The sequence below is a fragment of the Hemitrygon akajei genome, chromosome 7 (genome assembly GCF_048418815.1).
Source record: "Hemitrygon akajei chromosome 7, sHemAka1.3, whole genome shotgun sequence".
Taxonomy (NCBI): domain Eukaryota; kingdom Metazoa; phylum Chordata; class Chondrichthyes; order Myliobatiformes; family Dasyatidae; genus Hemitrygon; species Hemitrygon akajei.
Genome location: NC_133130.1, coordinates 137,106,582 through 137,127,601, shown reverse-complemented (window position 1 = coordinate 137,127,601; position 21,020 = coordinate 137,106,582). Strand labels below are relative to the sequence as shown.

At 41.0% G+C, this 21,020-nt stretch overlaps 1 protein-coding gene across 1 annotated transcript in view; it reads right to left on the bottom strand.

The window, feature by feature from the left end:
- Positions 1-21,020, bottom strand: part of cacna1ba (calcium channel, voltage-dependent, N type, alpha 1B subunit, a) — an 846,233-nt gene that overhangs the window by 218,426 nt on the left and 606,787 nt on the right. The window contains exons 11-15 of the mRNA XM_073052070.1: positions 15,210-15,413; positions 11,456-11,568; positions 11,255-11,367; positions 2,429-2,560; positions 830-902 (exon numbers count right to left, since the gene is read on the bottom strand). Coding sequence (XP_072908171.1) covers positions 830-902; positions 2,429-2,560; positions 11,255-11,367; positions 11,456-11,568; positions 15,210-15,413 — 635 coding nt within the window. The remainder of the gene's footprint in view (positions 1-829; positions 903-2,428; positions 2,561-11,254; positions 11,368-11,455; positions 11,569-15,209; positions 15,414-21,020) is intronic.

Sequence of the window (21,020 nt, the reverse complement as noted above, 5' to 3'; positions counted from 1 at the left end):
AAGTTCAATTTGTTCTAAATGTCTAGTTACTTGGAAACGCATTGCCAAGGTTAAGTGCAAATACCACAAGTGAACATATTTAAAAAAAAATCTCCCCTTTTGTAATATTAATGATTTAACTTGTGCTTGTAGTGTTTTAAACAGATAAGGACGCAGATTTAGGGTTGTGTTTTGTATCTCTCCGCTACCAATGAGGGATCAGATAGGATCCAGCAAAGGGATGAACTTAGTGGGAGCTGCCAGCAATGCCAAAGCTTTAATAGGAAAACACATCAATACTCAGATATTCAATGGATATGGATGTATTGATGTTAAGCTAGTTTAATTATTGGTTTACTTTTGTCACAGGTACTAAGATAGAGAAAAAATTGCCTTGCATACTGTTCATACAGTAGTTCATTACACTGTGCATTAGGTAGAACAAGGTTGAGCATGTCACACAAGCTCTCTGGTTCACATATATTGAGGAGTTTTAGTAGGAGAATCATAGCAGGAGGTGATAGTTTCTGCAATCCATATTGCGGATGAAACCACAAACCAGCCATTAGGATCGGCCAATGCTTTACTGAGTTATTTTCCCATGCTCGGTCTTTTGAACGTTGTACAACCGGCTGTTCTGTGCATTTACATTCATTTTCGTAAAGCTTTTCTGAGTGCAAAAGACCTAGAAAATGAGTGAGACGCCAAGTGCTTTGTGGTCAGTGTTGCTCAGTGCTGATGTCTTTACAAGCTCATTACACGCTGCCCTTGAATCCAAGAAAGGAGAGATGATTAAGAGACAAAATTGTTTATAAAAAAGAATTTCAGTCATTAAAAGCTTTACTTTTACCTGAAACACAGTGAGAATTGCAGCTGGAAACGTATCAAAATTTGTTGGAGGGGTTCCATCTTCAAAATTAAACCTATGAAATGAACAAAGCCACATTTTCATTTAGCCACTGTTGGGAGGCAGACTGGTCCACAAGTCCCGGGAGCAAGGCAGCAGTATCACAGGGACGAACACCGAAAAGCCTGGCTTAGTATGAACACTTTTATCCAGAACTTGTAGTGTTTCACAATGTCCTGCGGACGTGGGGAGCAGAATGGACAGATGCTGAGAAACCACATGCAGTGGATTTTTAGAATGAACTTGCAAACAAGACATGCCAGTGGGTATTGGCGTGAGCACAATAAAAGGAAACCACCATTTGAAGTTACTCAACCATTAAAACTTTTCAAAAATTATGTAATTATTTAATAATCATCAATGTTGTAATTATGTGGAATGACCAAATTGTGGTGATATTTTAAAAACATAGTTTCACCTCCGATTTTTTTTTCTCCACTTTGTGATTTTTTTTCCTTTTTATCCTCAAACTGAGGTAGGAGGTAGGTGGCATTGTGGATAATGAAGTAGGTTTTCAAAGCTTGTAGAGAGATTTAGGCCAGTTAGAAGAGTGGGCTGAGTGATGGCAGATGGGAGTTCAATGCTGATGAGTGTGAGGTGCTACATTTTGGTAGGAATAATCCAAATAGGACATACATGGTAAATGGTAGGGCATTGAAGAATGCAGTAGAACAAAGTGATCTAGGAATAATGGTGCATAGTTCCCTGAAGGTGGAATCTCATGTGGATAGGGTGGTGAAGAAAGCTTTTGGTATGCTGGCCTTTATAAATCAGAGCATTGAGTATAGGAGTTGGGATGTAATGTTAAAAGTGTACAAGGCATTGGATAAGGCTGAATTTGGAGTATTGTGTACAGTTCTGATCACCGAATTATAGGAAAGATATCAACAAAATAGAGAGAGTACAGAGAAGATTTACTAGAATGTTACCTGGGTTTCAGCACCTAAGTTACAGGGAAAGATTGAATAAGTTAGGTCTTTATTCTTTGGAGCATAGAAGGTTGAGGGGGGACTTGATAGAGGTATTTAAAATAATGAGGGGGATAGATTGAGTTGACGTGGATAGGCTTTTTCCATTGAGAGTAGGGGAGATTCAAACAAGAGGACATGATTTGAGAGTTAGGGGGCAAAAGTTTAAGGGTAACACAAGGGGGAATTTCTTTACTCAGAGAGTGGTAGCTGTGTGGAATGAGCTTCCAGCAGAAGTGGTAGAGGCAGGTTCGGTATTGTCATTTAAAGTAAAATTGGATAGGTATATGGACAGGAAAGGAATGGAGGGTTATGGCTGAGTGCGGGCCAATGGGACTAAGTGAGTGTAAGTGTCGGCATGGACTAGAAAGGCCGAGATGGCCTGTTTCTGTGCTGTAATTGTTATATGGTTATATAGTTATAAACTGTACCTTTAATTTTACAGTAATAACACATAACAAAGAAAAATTTCAAATTCACCACAATCTAACTTACTGTCCCCCAAAGTGCGACAAATTTTCCAGTATAAACACGTAACGAGGAACGATTTCAAATTCACCAAAGTCCAACTTACTGTCCCCCAAAGAGCTGCATTCCAAGTAAGGCAAAGACCACAATGAACAGGAAGAGCAGGAACAGCAGGCTGATAATGGACTTCATGGAGTTCAGCAGAGACACCACCAGGTTTCGCAATGAGTTCCAGTACCTATAAAAACAGACCAATCGATTTACCCCAGTAGCCACAAACGGTTTCTTTTCCCACCTCTGCTGACACGAGATTCTACAATAAAGCTATGCAAGCGGCCCGAGATGTTTCAATCTTTGTATGATGTCACCCTTTGAGAAATTTCGGAACAGAAGCGGAAAAGGCTGGAAAAGTTCAACAGGTCAGGCAGCATCTACGGGAAGAGGGACAGTTAACATTTCGGGGAGAAAACAAGTTTGTGTAAGTTGCAGAAAACGTGAGAAAATCCGGCAGGCTAGACGGTGAACTGACAGAAAACAGGGTTGGCAGGCAAAAATGGCCAGTCTGATCCAAACAGGGGAAAGAGCGCTTGGAGAATTCAACATGGTGTCCTGCCTGCTGTAATGTACGCAGGCAGGAGGTGAATGCTGTTCCTGGAGCCTGAGTTGGGTAGCAACACAGAGGTTAGGTTAGAACTGGGATAGGGTATTGAAGTGAAAGGCAACAAAAGCTCCGATCACTCCTATGGGCCGACCACAGCTGCGTCACAAAGTGTTAGCCAATGTTAACAGCAAACATGCTATAAGTGTAAGTGGTACAAGTGAGTTTCTGCTCCAGCTGGACAAAAAATGTTTATGCTGCTGGACGGTGGGAAAAGGTTGCACCCCCTGTGGTTTCCTGGGGATGTGTTGTGCAGTGGGGAGAGGTGGGTGGGAAGAGAAGTCCAGGCCAGGGAGTTGTGAAGAAAACGATCCGTACAGAATGTTGAAAGGTGAGGGAAGGGGAGTACACGTTCAGTGATGGAATGCTTCCAGGATTGGTCGAGATAGCTCCAAAAAATTGAAACGGTTTAAAATAAATTACAGGATGAACATCAATCACGTCAAAGCATTCAGTTTTTATTAACACAAGAGATTCTGCAGATGCTGGAAATCTGGTGACCCTTTCACCTCTTCTCTTCTCCTCACCTGCCCAATACATCCTTCTGGTTTCCTTCCTTCTATAGGCCACTGTTCTCTCCTATTAGATTCCTTCTTCTTCAGCCCTTTCTCTCTCCCACCTATCACCTCCCAGCTTCTTGCTTCATCACCCCTCCCCCACTCACCCACCTTCTCCCTCACCTGGTCTCACCTATCACCTAACCAGCTTGTACTCCTCTCCCCTCCCCATCTTCTTATTCTGGCTTCTGCCCCCTTCCTTTCCAGTCTTGAAGGGTCTTGGCCCGAAATGTCGACTGCTTATCCTCCTCCAGAGATGCTGCCCGGCTTGCTGAGTTCATCCAGCATTCTGTGTTGCTTTTTATTAACAGAAGTGACATCACTGGAACTGACAGAGATAATACACACTGATATGCATAAATTACCTGGTGAAATTACAGGTATTTGGCTATTTCATGAAGATTTCACATGGCATTAAAATGCACTTAAAAAATGTTTGATGTATGAAAAAGAATGCTCGCCGATTCACAATTGGAAGGGTTTGGGAGCAAGTAATTACTGAAGAGCAGTGGTGAGCCTTCAATTCTAACCACAAGAAAAGCATTTCTCATTTTGGTACTTAAGTGACTGACTATGTACGGTTACAATAAAATGCCTGCTTTCAGGATGTTGCAATGATGAAAACCAAGGAAAATGCAAGGGAAGTTAGCAGGTCGTGGACTAATTGGACAGCTTGTTCACAAAGCTCACATATGCTGACGGCTTCCTTTAACGATCTCATATATTGCAGCAGCTCTAATAGCTAGAGATTCTGTTAAATATACAAACATCAGCCTCAGATACCACCGTTGGAACTCAGTCCTTGAGAGAGACCCACGTTCAATGGTGATCTAACTATAACCTCAGCCACACTTTTCCACCTACTCTGGTAACATTTCACCCTTTTCTTGTCAAGAATTTCCCAGCTCTAATGTCAAAAGGACTTTGCTTCCAGCATACCCTGAGTAAGAGGTTTCCAATTATCATCCAAGACAAAAACTTCACATTCTTAAGTGGTTTACAAGAGTAAACGTTCCCTGTCAGAACCCTCACAGTTTTAAATGCTTCAATCTAGTTACCATTCATGCAGATTTAAGCTGCCTGTTAAAAATATCTGTGTAAGAAATGTTCCTTAAATGTCTTCTAATGTATTAACATTCCTATAGTTATTATTAAGACAGGTGACAAATACAATACTCCAGAAATGTATCATCAATGTTCCATGAAACTGAAGCATAACTATCCTTTTTTTTTTGGAATTGGAATTGGTTTATTAGTGCCACACGTAGGGAGATGCAGTGAAAAGCTTGTCTTGCATACAGATAGATCATTGCATAGTGCATTGAGGTAGGACAAGTAAAACACTAACAGTGCAGAATAAAGGTCAACAGCTACAGAGAAGTGGAGTGCAGGTAAACAACAAGGTGCGAGATCATAACGAGATAAATTGTGAGGTCAAGAGTCTAAGTTATTGTACTAGGGAACCATTTAATAGCTTTATAACAGCGGGATAGAAGCTGTCTTTGAGTCTGACAGTACATGCTTTCACACTTTGGTGTTCTGCTCAATGGAAGAGGAGAGAAGGGAGAAAGTCCACAGTTGAAAGTTCACAGTTTCATTATGCTGGCTGCTTTACTGAGACAACAATCTGTTAAGCTTCCCTGATTATTCATATACCAGCTCACTGGCCTTTAGAGAATCATTCACAAGACATAGCAACATAAGAAATGGGAGCAGGAATAGGTCATCCGGCCCGTAGAGCCTGCTCCACCATTGAGTAAGATCATGGCTGATCATCTCCACCTACCTGCCTTTTCCCCATAACCCTTAATTCCCTTACTATGCAAAAATCTATCCAACCCTGCCTTAATTATATTTACTGAGGTAGCATCTACTGCTTCTTTGGGCAGAGAATTCCACAGATTGACTACTCTCTGGGAAAAGCAGTTCCTCCTCATTTCTGTCCTAAACCTACTCCCCAAATCTTGAGGCTATGTCCCCTAGCTCTAGTAGCAGAATTAGGCTATTCAGCCCATTGAGTCTACTCCACCATTCCATCATGGCTGATTTATTATCCCTTTCAACCCCAATCTCCAGCATTCTGTCCACAACCTTTAACACCCCGACTGATCAGGAACCTTTCGACCTCCACTCCAAATACACCCAATGACCCGGTCTCCACAGCTGTCCGTAGCAACAAGTTCCACAGATTCATCACCCTTCCAGCCAAAAACACTCCTCCCCATCTCTGTTCCAAAGGATGCCCCTCCACCCGAGGCTGTGCCCTCCCAGTCCCAGACCCCCTTACCACACGGAACATGCTCTCCACCCAGGCTCTTCGTCAGCACTTGATAGGCTTCAATGAGATCCCTCTCCAACTCTCCAAACAGGCCATCAAACACCCCCCCCCCACATGACAACCCCCTAATTCCCACGATTCACCCCCCAAACCTTCTCCAGACCCTCTCTAATGCCAACACAAACCCCCTCCCCAGACAAAGATACAAAAATTACATTCCAAATATGATCTGTAAGGACCCACAAAGCCTCAGTATTACATCCCTGCTCCTATACTCCAATCCCCTCAAAATGAATGCCAGCATTGCATTGGCCTTCCTTTCCTGGGTCTGTAATGCCAAATACCAAAGGGTAAAAAGGTAGAAAAGGGGGTGTGGGGTTCAAGCACTGCCAGGGGTGATATGGAGACAGATATAATAGAGATGTTCAAGAGACTAGACAGGCGTATGGAGGAATTTAAGGTGGGGAGTTATATGGAAGGCAGGGTTTAAGGGTCGGCACAACACTGTGGGCTGAAGGGCCTGTACTGTGCTGGATTGTTCTATGCTCTATTGTTCTATGTAAATAGGCACATTGATGTTCAGGGCATGGAGGGAGTTGGACTTTGTGTAGGCTGAAGGGATATGTTTAGTTTAAATTCAATGAAATACCCAGATACCTTAACGCTTTCAGATTTTTGATCAAAGTTTATAAAATTATGACAGATGTTCGGGAAATAAATTTGCAAAGGAAATCCAATTAAAGTAGGTCACAAATAAATTGGACACAGACTTTTGAAGTGACTAGAGAGTACCTTTATTTATTAATCGGGGAAGAATGACTCCCTAATGGTTGCGACCAACAAGTCTTCCAAAGAATAACAGTCAAGCCTTCTTAAACATGCAGACAGAAAGTCAGTTACATCAGTTAAAGTTTTAAAAAATGCCCATCCTATGCAGTTTATCAATCCCCACAGAAATGCCAGAGGTGGTCTCTTTCCTGCCCACAACACAGAGCTGGGTTGTCAGAACACCCCTGACACTGCAGTAGATTGTTGCATGTGTGCTGAGAACCCGGGCCGAATGCTGAGTCATTATTTATGACATATAGAAGGTTCATTGAATCCTTAGATTCAGTAAGCCACTAAAGTGCAAATGTACAATTTGTTTTAAATGTTAGTACCTGACAGATGAAGAAAAACCAGAACACTTTTTTAATTGTCAGAGACATGACAGCCCACAGGGTCCACCCTATAAGCTATGAGCTACACTTCCTTCATGTTGTTTACACAGCTGTGTTATGCACTAAGGCCAGCACTAGACATATTGCTAATTAAAGGAAGGTGCGGGATGTTAACAACTCAGATATTTTAACCCGTTATTCAGAATTTTCTTTCGCAATGTTTAAAGGAGATGGGCGGGCAAGCTGAGTGCCTGGAATGGGCTGCCACAGGGAGTAGTTGAGGCAGTTGTGATGGTGGTGTTTAAGAGGCTGTGTGATAGTCATAGGAACATGCACAGAATGGAGGTATCACTTTCGCCAATCACCCTTCCAGCTCTTGGCTTCATCCCACCCCCTCCTGTCTTCTCCTATCATTTCGCATTTCCCCCTCCCCCCACTACTTTCAAATCTCTTACTATCTTTCCTTTCGGTTAGTCCTGACGAAGGGTCTCGGCCCGAAACGTCGACAGCGCTTCTCCTTATAGATGCTGCCTGGCCTGCTGTGTTCCACCAGCATTTTGTGTGTGTTGTTTGAATTTCCAGCATCTGCAGATTTCCTCGTGTTTGCTCACAGAATGGGGGATGTGGATTACTAGCAGGTAGAAGGGAATTACTTTAATATGAAATCATGGGCTCCTGTATGGTACTGTCCTGTGTTTTCAGCTTCCTTTCATTACTTATGTGACATTCCCCTTCCTTTCTTTTTATGTTCCGATCAAAATGGACCAATTCATTATGTCATTATCCACTCACTACCCCACCACCACTCCATATGTCCTCTTCACATTACTACTCATATGCATTCGTCCACAAGTTTTACACACACGCGCACGTACGCACACCAGTGCCTTCCCCCAAATCATTTATACGAGTTTTAAAGCTAAGCACTTCCTTCTCATCTATGTGGCATACCACATATTACATCTTGCCAACTCCAAAAAACCTATTTATTTCCTCCCTATTAGCCAGCCAATCTTCTACCTACATTAGGACCTCTATTTCTTGCAATAACTTTTCTTGTGGCACTTATTGAAAATGAGGAAGGAAAAATAATAACAGGGGACGGACATGACTGATGAACTAAATGAGTACATTGCATCAGCCGTCACTGTAGAAGACACTAGCAGTATGCCTGATGTTGTAGAGTGTGAAGGACCAGAAGTGGGTGCAATTACTGTTACAAGAGAAAGGTGCACAAAAAGCTGAAAGACCTAAAGGTACACAAGTCAGCCAGACCAGAGGAACTGCACCCTAGGGTTCTGAAAGAGGTAGTGTTAGAGATTGTGGTGGCATTAGAAATGATCTTTCAAAAATTACTGGACTTTGGCATGGTGCCAAAGGTCTGGAAAACTGCAAATGTCACTCCACTCTTTAAGAACGGAGGAAGACAGCAGAAAGGAAGTTATAGACCAGTTAGCCTGACCTCAGTGGTTGGGAAGATGTTAGAGTCAATTGTTAAGGATAAGGTGATAGAGTATTTGTTAACACAGGACAAGATAGTACAAAATCAGCATGGTTTCCTTCAGGGAAAATCCTGCCTGACAAACTTGTTGGAACTCTTTGAGGAGATTACAAGTAGGATAGATAAAGGGGACGCAGTGAATGTTGTATATCTGGACTTTCAGAAGGCCTTTGACAAGGTGCAATACATAAGGTTGCTTAAGAGCCCAAGGTATCACAGGAAAGTTACTAACATAGTTACAGTTATTAAGTTACAGTTTGGGACAGTTATGAAGTTCAGTACAGTTTGGGACGGTTATGAAGTTCAATACAGTTTGGGACGGTGATGAAGTTCAATACAGTTTGGGATGGTTATGAAGTTCAGTCCAGTTTGGGACGGTTATCAAGTTCAATACAGTTTGGGACGGTTATGAAGTGCAGTACAGTTTGGGACAGTTATGAAATTCAATACAGTTTGGGACAGTTATGAAGTTCAGTACAGTTTGGGACAGTTATGAAGTTCAATACAGTTTGGGACGGTTATGAAGTTCAGTACAGTTTGGGACAGTTATAAAGTTCAATACAGTTTGGGACGGTTATGAAGTTCAATACAGTTTGGGACGGTTATGAAGTTCAGTCCAGTTTGGGACGGTTATCAAGTTCAATACAGTTTGGGATGGTTATGAAGTGCAGTACAGTTTGGGACAGTTATGAAATTCAATACAGTTTGGGACAGTTATGAAGTTCAGTACAGTTTGGGACAGTTATGAAGTTCAATACAGTTTGGGACGGTTATGAAGTTCAGTACAGTTTGGGACAATTATAAAGTTCAATACAGTTTGGGACGGTTATGAAGTTCAATACAGTTTGGGACAGTTATGAAGTTCAATACAGTTTGGGACAGTTATGAAGTTCAGTACAGTTTGGGACAGTTATGAAATTCAATACAGTTTGGGACGGTTATGAAGTTCAGTACAGTTTGGGACAGTTATGAAGTTCAATACAGTTTGGGACGGTTATGAAGTTCAGTACAGTTTGGGACAGTTATGAAGTTCAATACAGTTTGGGACGGTTATGAAGTTCAGTACAGTTTGTGATGGTTATAAAGTTCAATACAGTTTGGGACGGTTATGAAGTTCAATACAGTTTGGGACGGTTATGAAGTTCAGTACAGTTTGTGATGGTTATAAAGTTCAATACAGTTTGGTACAGCTCTGAAGTACAGTTTGGTATGGTTATGAAGAGGGTGTTGATGTAGTAATTGGGGAGGGGGAGGTTAATCAGTAATAATGGAAGTTAAAGCAACATTCCCTGGGGATAAATGTTTTGTATTCTCCAGTGACAAAGCAGGTAGGACTGAGCTTCAGGTAACACTGACGCAGGTTTTAACCTTCCAGATAAGACAGCTGCAACATTAAAGGCTGGTGCTAATTGCTGGCCTAGTAAAACTTTGCACAAATGGCATGGAACAAGTATTGTTTGCCCTCCAAATTGAGTAGACTTGGCTCCGATCTCTGTGTCCATGCCCTTTATACACAGGAACAGGAGCACAAACTTACGGCCCTACAAACAGTCGAACTGCGATTCTGCTGCAGGTAAAGTAGAAACAGTGGATTTATCTTGCGCAAACTCTCCATGAGGACCTTATGTAAAAATCCCAATGCAGGGCAATATTACATTATACAAAATGCTGGTGGAACGCAGCAGGCCAGGCAGCATCTATATTATTATAGATGCTGTCTGGCCTGCTGCGTTCCACCAGCATTTTGTGTGTGTTGCTTGAATTTCCAGTATCTGCAGATTTCCTCATGTTTGCAATATTACATTATATTAATTTTTATGTAATTGGTAATTAAAATGTTGATATTTATTTGATATTATTAGAACAAAGTTAATGCCAAGCAGAAAACTTCTGAATCCCACAGCACATTGGACAGAAATAGCGAGTCCCAGAAATATTAGTCGATTCAAGGTCTAATAAAAGGGCAGTGGATCAATACATATTGATGATCTCATGGAGTATTATAGAGACAGCATTATTGTTCAACTTCTGCTCTCCATGGATAACTGGTAAAAAAAAGTATTTCTTAAAATGGCATAGTTATTAACCATTGTGTTACAGTTGTTAAGACTAATGAGATTGTTTCATCCAAGAGCTACCAGAAGTACAATGGATTAATTGTCTCCTTGAATAGCATTCTATTGCAGTGTACTACAGGTGCACTGGGACACTCAAAAATCATTGAAGGATTTGGGATCACTCAGATTAAATATTCTACCACTGCAACCCACATTTTAATCTTTATTTTTATTCACAAGCTGAGCCAGCATTTAATTGCCCATCCCTAACTACCCTTGAGAAGATGGGGGTACTTTCTTGAACTGCTGCACTCTTTAGGATGTGGGTATACCCACAATGGTGCTAGGCAGAGGGGTCCAGGATCTTGACCCAGCGATAATAACAGTGCGCTCCCATGCTTTTGTTGTCCTTGTTCTTCCAGGCGGTAGAAGCCCCAGGTTTGGAAGGTACAGTCTAAGGAATCTATCCAGGAAGTGAGGATAATTTGTAGCTAGAAAGCTAACAATACACATTACATGTTCATGTGCATTGATCTCTCTCTGTTTGAGAAAAAATGGCAGGTTAATGAAAATCTGGGACAAGTTAAAACCAACTGCATAGGCAAACTGACAGACGTTGGGGGTATGTGGGGCTGCAGGCTTAATAAAGGGTTAATGGCAGAGCGCATCAAAAACTGAATAAAGTAAGCAAAGACGTTCACAACAATAAAATTCTCCTTACTTGGTTACTTTGAAGATTCTGAGTAATCGAAGAGCTCTAAGAACACTTATACCAAATGAGGTACCTGGCTTGACAGCTGCCCAAATGACTTCAAAAATGCTACCGACTATCACCTGAGAAAATACAACACATCTTGAGTTAGCGAGCTATCAACATTAATAACTTCACTGGCTGCTTGCAAGCCAACAAGGTCAATCTTACCCCAAAATCAAAACAGTTGAATGAAGAATGGAAGTAGTTTCTTGGGCCCAAACCGTACATCTTCAAGGACATCTCAGTTAGAAAAAGCCCAAGGAAAACAAACTCAGCAAAATCTGAAACAAAAATGAGAGTTTATATTCTCAAGTACTTAACTGTTTATCTGCCCTACCCTGAACTGATGCAACAGATACTGCTTTTAATATCCCAAACTCAGATAATCTCCCACATAAAGAAGGCAACCTTTTATCAATTTTAAATTATCCATTTATTAATTCAGAGAATAATACTAAAACACATTAAGTAATTAGGAACTGAAGAGGGAAAGGGCTAAGGTTCATTGTGAAATAAAGACCTGCAACAAGCGTAAAGCTCTTACAAGGATAGAGAAAACATTGAAATAGTTCAAAGGAAAAGTGTAACAAGAAGAAATAAAGAGTCTAATTCTTGCAGATCAAGTGAGCAGAGATACAAATTAATATTTCATTTTCAAAATTTCAGTAACTTTTAGTGATAACTGTTATTGGTCCTGTAAAGCCTGCCAGAACTCCAAAGTGGATAAGTGATGCAGTTCAGAGGCAAATGTCCCAGGATGCTGATAGATTGAGAAAGGAAATGAGAAGATGGTTTGAAGCCGCGGTGAAGTCAGTGGTGTTGCAGGTAGGAACAGGGGTACACGTGTGATAGGTTGAAGTCAAGGTTGCTATGGGAAAGAGTTGTTAATGAGTCAGCTAGAGAGTGACAAAAGAGTGTGATGTGTTGCAAATAGCAGGGCAAGGAGTGCTTATGGAGAGCAGAAAGAATGTAAATGAACTGGAAAAATAAACTGAGCCAGGATTGCAGACAAACATTAACAACAGAAATGGCCAGAGCCATGAGCAGAGAAAGGGTCATTAGAAGCTGGAGAATACAATACTGAATCCAGAAGGCTACAAAATGCCTGGACAGAAGATGTGCTGCTGTTCCTTGAGCCTATGTTGGGTCTCAGTGTAACAGGGGAGGAGACCATGGGCAGGTGAGACAGAGAAAAGAGAGTGGGCTGAATTAAAATGGTAGGCACTGGAAGCTCATGGTCTCTCCTGTGGATTGAGCTCGAGCAGTCTGAAAACCAGTCACCGAGTCTGCATTTCCAGCGCACTGGTTTGGAAGAGGTTCCACTTGAATTGTGGCTTCATCTGGAAATACTGTTTGGCTCCCTGAATGGAGAAATGAAAGGGATGAGAGAGCAGGTGCTGCATCTGCTGCTGTTCCACAGGGAGAGCTGTGATATTGTTGGGTTTGCTGACCGTGAAGTTCTAAATGCAAACAAAGACATTTAGCTCTGTCAGATATAAATAGTCACGAGTACCCTCACTAAAGGGAGAATACTGTAACTATTCAATCTTCAAAAACTAATTTACTTTCCTGTTTATTCTCCACAGTGAGTTCAGCTGCCAATACCCACTATTCAATCAGTGGGTTCTCTCTCCCTACCAAGAAGAAGATACTTCAAGCTAACTAAGTAGCTTAAAACACAGTTCATTTGTATTTTCAGTGATACACGTTTAAATCCAAACAACATTCTGAAAACACATTTAAAACTCACAGAGGACTTCTATCTTATCTTGAAACATTATAAAACACTCCCAAATTACAAACCATTTCTTAAAACAAAACATTTCCAAAACTCAAAGCAAAGAGTAGAGAGTCCAAAGGATTTCTCAAACACAGATGATAAAGGACAAAACATTTCTTTAGCATAAAAGACTAAACATGAAGGATTTCCAAAGCACAGGCATGATGCCTATAAGCTAAAAACATACCCTCGAGTTGCAGACGAACGAGTCGTCTATTGCAGGAACCGAAGCTGGAGGAATGAATTCTTGTTCACCCCTTGTCTCTTTCATTGGTTCTTGATGTTCTTTGTCCCATCCCAAAAGAAGCCTGAACTGCTCTATACATTTTATACTTTTTTCAGCCATTTGCGTGACCTCACAAGTACTGTATATGATATTTTCTCAGATATCCTTTCAACACAAATGGTCTAAAAACCATTCTCAGAGACACAGACCTCAGCTTAACATTCACAGTTCACATTTAATGCTGGGAAGCTAACTTCCTTGAGCACATAAACCCTTCCAACTATAAACACATCAAATATTGATAAGCTAAATGATATTATCAATCTGTTCTGTAAGCTTACTTGAACTAAGCAACATAGGAGTCAGCTTGTCTGTTTGAAAGAACCCATGTTAAACAACTGTTGCCTTATACTGCATCCTTGAGCAATAATAAAGCAGGCACAGTGCCTAGCATCTGCTTGCCACAGGCAGAGTTTCTACTTCCTATAAAGCTTATTTGCAAAGTGATTCTACAGACAATACTTGTTTAACTTCAATCTGATTATTGCTTTCCATTTACACTTTAGCAACTGAAGACTGACTTCCATTTAGCACCAGAAGCTGAACAAACTGTTAGTTATAAGTTTATCACATCTGCTTCTGATCTTACAAGTGGCAGCTGTTAAATAGAATGCAAGCTTAGCAAATATGAGATAGAAGCTGATATCAATCACTGGTAAAGATGAACGAGGGAATGGTGAGTCAAGAATCATAGGGTACCCTCAACATGCTGGAAGGGAAGATGTAGAAATTGTGAAGAGTGATCCATTGAATGTGGAGCACTGAATGGAAGGGCTGGGAGGAGAGATCTGATTTTTCTCTGTCCAAGGAGGCAAGGGGGTGAGAGCAGAGGTGTGGGAAGATTATGATATGTGCTCAAGGGGTCTGTCCACCATGTTGGTGGGCAAGGCATAACTCTGGATTTGTCTTGCATAATGTTTCATCAGAGAAAGAGGAACAATGAGAGTGGAATGGAGTCCTTCCAGGAGGTAGGGTGGGAGGAAGTGTAGTCAAGGTAGTGGAGTGAATCTATGGTCTTGTAATAACAATGACTGATGCTTTGGCCCTAAGTTTCCATTTCCTCCAACACTTTCGAGTTACAAAATGGATCAAGCACTAACAACAGGAATTTTCAAAAATCATTTTTGAAGGTAAAGTGACCAAGTAATTAGACATGATAAAGCACTGATCTCTGTCTTACGCTAGGGTATTGGTGGAGTATTATGAAACCTGCTGTCTTGCTCATGCAGCTAGGTTCCACAATCAGATGGCCGGATTGAGGAAGTGACTGTCATCACTTCTAACCCTGTCTACTCCTGGGAACCATCCCACAGACATGAAAGGTCACAATATGTAGCTTAAGCTGTGGTCACTCTGATTTACAGAAGATCTATATTTTTCAAAAATTCTTTTCAATAACTGAGAAATTTAATCTTGCACAGATTATTTTTACATTTATGTTCAAACTCAATGGTTTCAAAATTACCAGTTTTAAAAAGTGATCATGACTGAAGCAAGCATTGCGTACGTTTGCAAGGTCATGTCCGGCATTGTCGGGATTTATGGATAACACACTGCAATGGCGTTTAATCTGAACCTGATCAAGTCGGCGTTGACAAGTGGGAGAGGAGTGAAAATGGTACCGACTCTCCCAAAGGAAGAAATATTCTGTGACATCTCCCAGAAAGCCAGCAAGCTTCTGCTGGGCAATGTCATTTGTAACTCGGAATAAATTATCCTTTACCCAAGTAAAATGAAATTCCTCTTTAAACACAAAGATAATGAGCTTAGCGGTTTTCTTTGGGATCAATGAACATAGCTCTTCCAAATATTTTAAAGTGAAAACGTACGTGAAAATAAGCTTTGCACACACTTACATAGTGCCTCAGTGAGCCACAGTGGCTGGTCATAGTGGACAATGGCAACACAAAGAGTGTTTAGCCCCACCACACATAGTACTATCCAATAAAAACTCTGTGATTTCACCATGCGCCTAATAAAGAATCGAAACCTCTTCTCTTTTCTTCGGAAGTAGGAAGATCTCTCATTTTTAACACTTTTCAGGCTGGGCCGGGTGAATCCTGGGGAAAGCGAGAAAAATTGAAATAAAGTTCAACACGTCCACACAGACTTCATAAACTTCAAATCATGTTCTACAGTTGTTCTAAACTCATGCGATGCCCAGAGGTTTAATGTTATTTTAAAGCTAAATAGGTGATTAAGATTTTCTGGAATACAGTAGGGAAACTGTTTTGGCCATGAGCTTTGTTTTTATTCAGCATCTTGAAAGCTCGTTTGCAACTGCTTATTTCAAATCTGTTTTTGTGCTTTCCAAATAAGCATAATTATGCATTCAGTCTCTTTTGAACAAACTGCTGTCAGTTAATTGATCATGACAGCACCAATTTCTTTTTAATTACTGACTGGCTGTGGAACCAAAGGTCCTAGGTATATGTACGGGTAAACAATCAGAGCCTCTGCTGGAACCAACGTTCACTGTAAACACAAGAGATCCTGCGGATGCTGGAAACCCTGAGCAACACACAAAATGCTGGAAGGTTTCAGCACATCCAGCAGCGCCTATGGAGGAAAGTAAGCAGTCAAAATCTTGGCCCAAAATCCCAACTGTTTATTCCCCACCACCGATGCTGCCTGACTTGCTGATCTCCTCCAGCATTTTGTGTGCGCGGCTCAGTGTTGTCTGCAATACTAGTTCGTGGGGAGGAGGAGAGTGAATTGTGCAGGGCTGGTGATCAGGGCTGAGGAGATGAAAGTAATCCAGCAGGCTGCTTGACCGGTTGAATCGGGACTGGGGGAGTGGAAACCCCTGGTATCACTTGTTGGAGGGTTCAGAGTGAGCACAAATAAACAGCGCAATGTAGCTCATAATTGGCAGTAAGTTCCCAGCCTTATTGTTAGGTATGAACAGGCCTCTCATTGATATGTATGTTTATTTCCGAGATATGTGGCACAGGGATAAGAAAGATGTCTTCAGATCTTGCAGCCCACTGCACCCTTCAGTTAGATCTGTACCATACTCCATTTACTCGTCTCTCTTCATAACCATTAATGCCTTATCCAACAACAGCAAAACGTCTACCAGTCTTGAGTGCAGAATTTTTTAATTCACCGCCAACCTCAACAGCATCTACGGGAAAATTACTATTGCAATCAATGCTGAATATTCCTGTGGAACAGATGTGAGTTGGTGAACATAGTCCTCCTCTGTTCCTATGCTTGCTCCTGCATCTAATGTCTGGTTACAGCTAAGGTTTATGAAATGCTTTGGTGAGGCCAGGTTTAAAAAACACGCCGTACCCCAACAAGATCGTCCAAAAGTTCATAAAGAAGGACATCATCACTTTCCTATCTTGACCCGAAATCAGTCTGCATCTTTGCCTTTCACCAGTATTGAAAGTCACTTCTAGCCAAGTAACAGGGCCTCTGACAGGAGGGCCAGAGATGCCCTGGGCAGTAGGTTGGCACGAGGCATTCACAGTCAGACAAGCCAAGTGGTTGTTTCTAATTACTCCGATCTTCTCTTTATTCTGTCAGGACACTGCTTCTACCCAAAACAGAGCTGAGATTGAGGGGCCTAGTGTGCAGATGAAGCCAGGACCTTACTCTCCATGGACGTGTTACTTTACCAGTTGACTGATGTTCCAAAATCGTCTCGATGGTGTCTAACTCTGCCGTGCATTTTTTTTTTAATATAATTGGTGTGAATTTTAACATGCAGAGCTTAAATAGAACAGTAATTATTTCAAAATATTTCAAAAGCACCTGCCAAACAACATCCAAGTGAACTGATTACTTAATTCCCCTGCTTATGTGTCAAAAGCAATCAGTCTCACAGTAATTTTGAATTGCTTGTTCTGGGAACATAAAGCTTTAAATGTCTAAGTTGTTCAAAACGGAACTGAACTTGAGGCAAGTATCTGTTTTTGGACAAACGTTTCCTTCAGAAAGATGTGTTCACAAAGCAAGCTTGTTTAACATTGGTACATGGAACATAGGGAAAGTACAGGCCCTTCAGCTCATTATGTTGTGCCGACCTTTTTATTCTACTCCAAGATCACTCTATCACTTCTCTCCCACACAGTCCTCTATTTTTCTTTCATCCATGTGCCTATTTAAGAGTTTCTTAAACGTCCCTAATGTATCTGCTTCTACCACCACCCCGGCAGCACATTCTATAGACCCACCACTCTCTGTGTAAAAAAAAACCTACCTCTGACGTCCTGTCTATACTTTCCTCCAACCACCTTAGAATTGTGACCTCTTGTATCAGTCATTTTTGCCCCGGTTACCATGCAAATGAGATGATGAGATGTGACAACATTCACTCATAGCCTATGTGTCATGCTGATGTGCTGAAAGATCGTTGATGACATGACATGCCCTGCTATACACTTCCAAAAGCGATCTCGTTTATCCTGACGTTGCAGTTGGTTTTTTATCTATGCCCGCTTTTAAGAATTAAAAAGAGTTTGAAATGGAGATCTGGTAGGAGTCTAGTTATATTATTCAACCAGCACTTTGATGGTCAGATTGTCCGCTCATTGACACTTTTAAACTACAAGAACTGGGCAATTTAAATACTAGACAGCAGTTGGGAAGTTGATGGAAGATTAGCAGATAGAATGTAATCCAAACAAGTACAAGGTGATGGGCTTTGGGAAGTCAACAAAGATACCGTAAATGGTGGAGCACCAAGGAATGTTGCGTCCCGAGAATCTACCTGGTCTCATAGGTTGATGGGGTGAAGAAGAAGCCATTTGACATGCTTGTCTTCACTTATTAGAGCAAATAAGAATTAGGTTAGAATGCTTCAACATTATAAAGTAGTGGTTAGATCATATTTGGATTATTATTGTTCTGTTTATTATTTATTGTAATGCCTGCTCTGTTTTTGTGCACTTTATGCAGTCCAGTGTAGGTCTGTAGTCTAGTATAGCTTTCTCTGTGTTTTTTTTTATTATGTACTTCAATCTAGCTTTTTGTACTGTGTCATGTAAACCATGGTCCTGAAAAACATTGTCTCATTTTTACAATGCACTGTACCAGCAGTTATGGTCGAAATGACAATAAAAGTTGACTTGACTTGACTTGGATTATTGTTTGCAATTCCTGTCACCATACTATTGGAAGGATCTGATTGTGCTGGAGAAAATGCAGAAGAAATCAACCAAGCTGGTACCTTGATTGGAGGACCTCAGTTATGGGGAGAAGTTATGTAGGATGGGCCTGTCTTCCCTGGAACAGAGGAGGCTGAGGAGTGACTTGATAGAGACTTACAAGATGACAGGCATAGGCGGGGTGGACAGGGTAGGGTCAATCTCTTTTTCCCATGATGGAGGTCTCCAAAACACAAGGGAGTTGGAAAGAGGTGCTGAGGTGTAAGTTTTTTTTTTACACAGAGTGGTTGATATTTGGAATGCACTGCTCAAGGAGATGGTGGAGTTAGATGCAATCATTGTGTTTCAAAAATATTCAGACAGACATTAAAATAGGCATGGAATGATACAGTCTTAATGTGGACAAATGGAATTAGTGCAGATGGGCAGAAGTGTCGGCATGAAGGTGGAGGGTTGAGGGGCCAGATTCTGTGCTATACAACTCTAAGATATGAAAGTAATAATTAAATAAAAATGGGAATATTAAGTCATAATAGAGACTACCGGGCTGCTGTTCGAAACAGATGTTCACCGCTGCACTTAAGGGATGGAAATCTCGAGTGGCTGAGTCCCAGTTGCTCTCTGAAAAGGGGCGACAAGCTTTTCAACTCATGAGCAATCCGAGGAATGTCAGCAGGAGACAAGAAATTGACATTACCAAATTCACACACCAGTGGTGCCCACTTGTAGCTATTAGATGTCACATTTCAGACATCACTGTGAGGAAGATTCATTTTTATATAAACGGGCTGACCAATTTGTGATTGCATTCTTCCCTAAACCAGGGCCATCGAGGCAGCTGCAGGAGACCGCCAAGCACTTCAATGGCAAAAGAATCAATGGAGGGAAATAGGAAAGTAAAACAAAAGTAAGACCACATAATGACATTTCTGATGTTAAAATTTGATTGCTCTTTGATTTCTTTTAGATCTTATTGTTTAAGATTGCCAGCTTAATCTGCAGAGTACATGACCTGAGCTGCCTTATTGTTCACTAGGCCATGGTCAGATGAAAGAACAATTCCCTGAATATCCATTTTAAGTACGGTCATTCTCTGCTAATTGTAAGTAGTTCAGAGCAATTACATGGTAATGTGGAAAAAAAAGCCTCTAGTGCTATTTTGTTCTAGTAGCTTTGCTTGACTTATTTGATCATTTGAAATAGTTTAGCAGGGGGAAAAAAAGCAAAATTAGCATCAGAATGTAGAGAGATTATTAAATTTGCTGACATTTTCTTAATTAATTCAACTTTTATAATACTTAAACAGTAACAGCAATAGACTACACTTAGAGGTCACTTTATTAGGTACACCTGTATACCTACTCGTTAATGCAAATATTAAATCAGCTAATTATGTGGCAGCCACTCAATGCATAAAAGCATAATTATTATCATTACTTTATTTTTTTTCTCTCTGCTAGAATATGTATTGCATTGAACTGCTGTAAATTTCACGTCACATGTCAGTGATAATAAACCTGATTCTGATTCAGATTCTGTTTCTGACATGGTCGTGAGGTTCAGTTGTTGTTCAGAGCAAGCATCAAAATGGGGAAGAAACGTGATCTACGTTGCTTTGACCACAGAATGATTGTTGACGCCAGACGTGGTGGCTTGAGTATCTCAGAAACTGCTATCTCTTGGGATTTTTGCACACTACCGTCTCTAGAAATGTGCAGTGAGTGGTTGTTCTGTGAGTTAAAACACCTTGTTAATGAGAGAGTTCAGAGGAGTATGGCCGGACGGGTTCGAGCTGTCAGGAAAATGACAGTAGCTCAAATGACTGTGCATTATGACAGTGGTGTGCAGAAGAGCATCTCAATGCACAACATTTCAAACCTTGAAGCGGATGGGCTACAGCCACTGACGACCACAAACATACACTCAGTGGTCACTTTATTAGGTACCAGAGGCTGCTGCGTGTATATAACTGAACCTGTAGTGTTGCAAAGTGATGGCATGCTATGGACAGGGACCAAAGAAAAGGGACTGTTTTTAGACAAATTGGGGTTAAGTGAGCAAATTTAATTGTACTGAAGTGCAGAGATGTTCTGATTAAGATCTAGGTTTCCATTATAACTTTCAGTGTCCCTGTTGATACCCTGTTGATCTTATCGTATATAGCCTTAAATTTGCCATCTTTCATTATAAGGAATTGATAAGTGTTGTTTGAAGCATTTGGTACTATCACTAATAATGAGGACACAATAATTTACTTTAGCAGGTGCATGTAAGTGTTATATTGATTATTAATATCATGCTAACTGGCCCGCTTTCAGATAATCTGTCCGAAACATAATATAGCTACTCACTCTCAACTATCTTAAGAAATATGGAAGATATATGTTAACAAAGAATGTCGAAACAGAACGTGGTACCAAGCCTAGATGGCATGATTCCACTTTGGTCCTCAAACAGATGGGAAATGTACTTGGTGAATGCAGTCCTGATATCCTTAGCAACCTGTTAGATTCAAGATCTACCCCCCTCAGGTTGGAATAGATGTTCAAA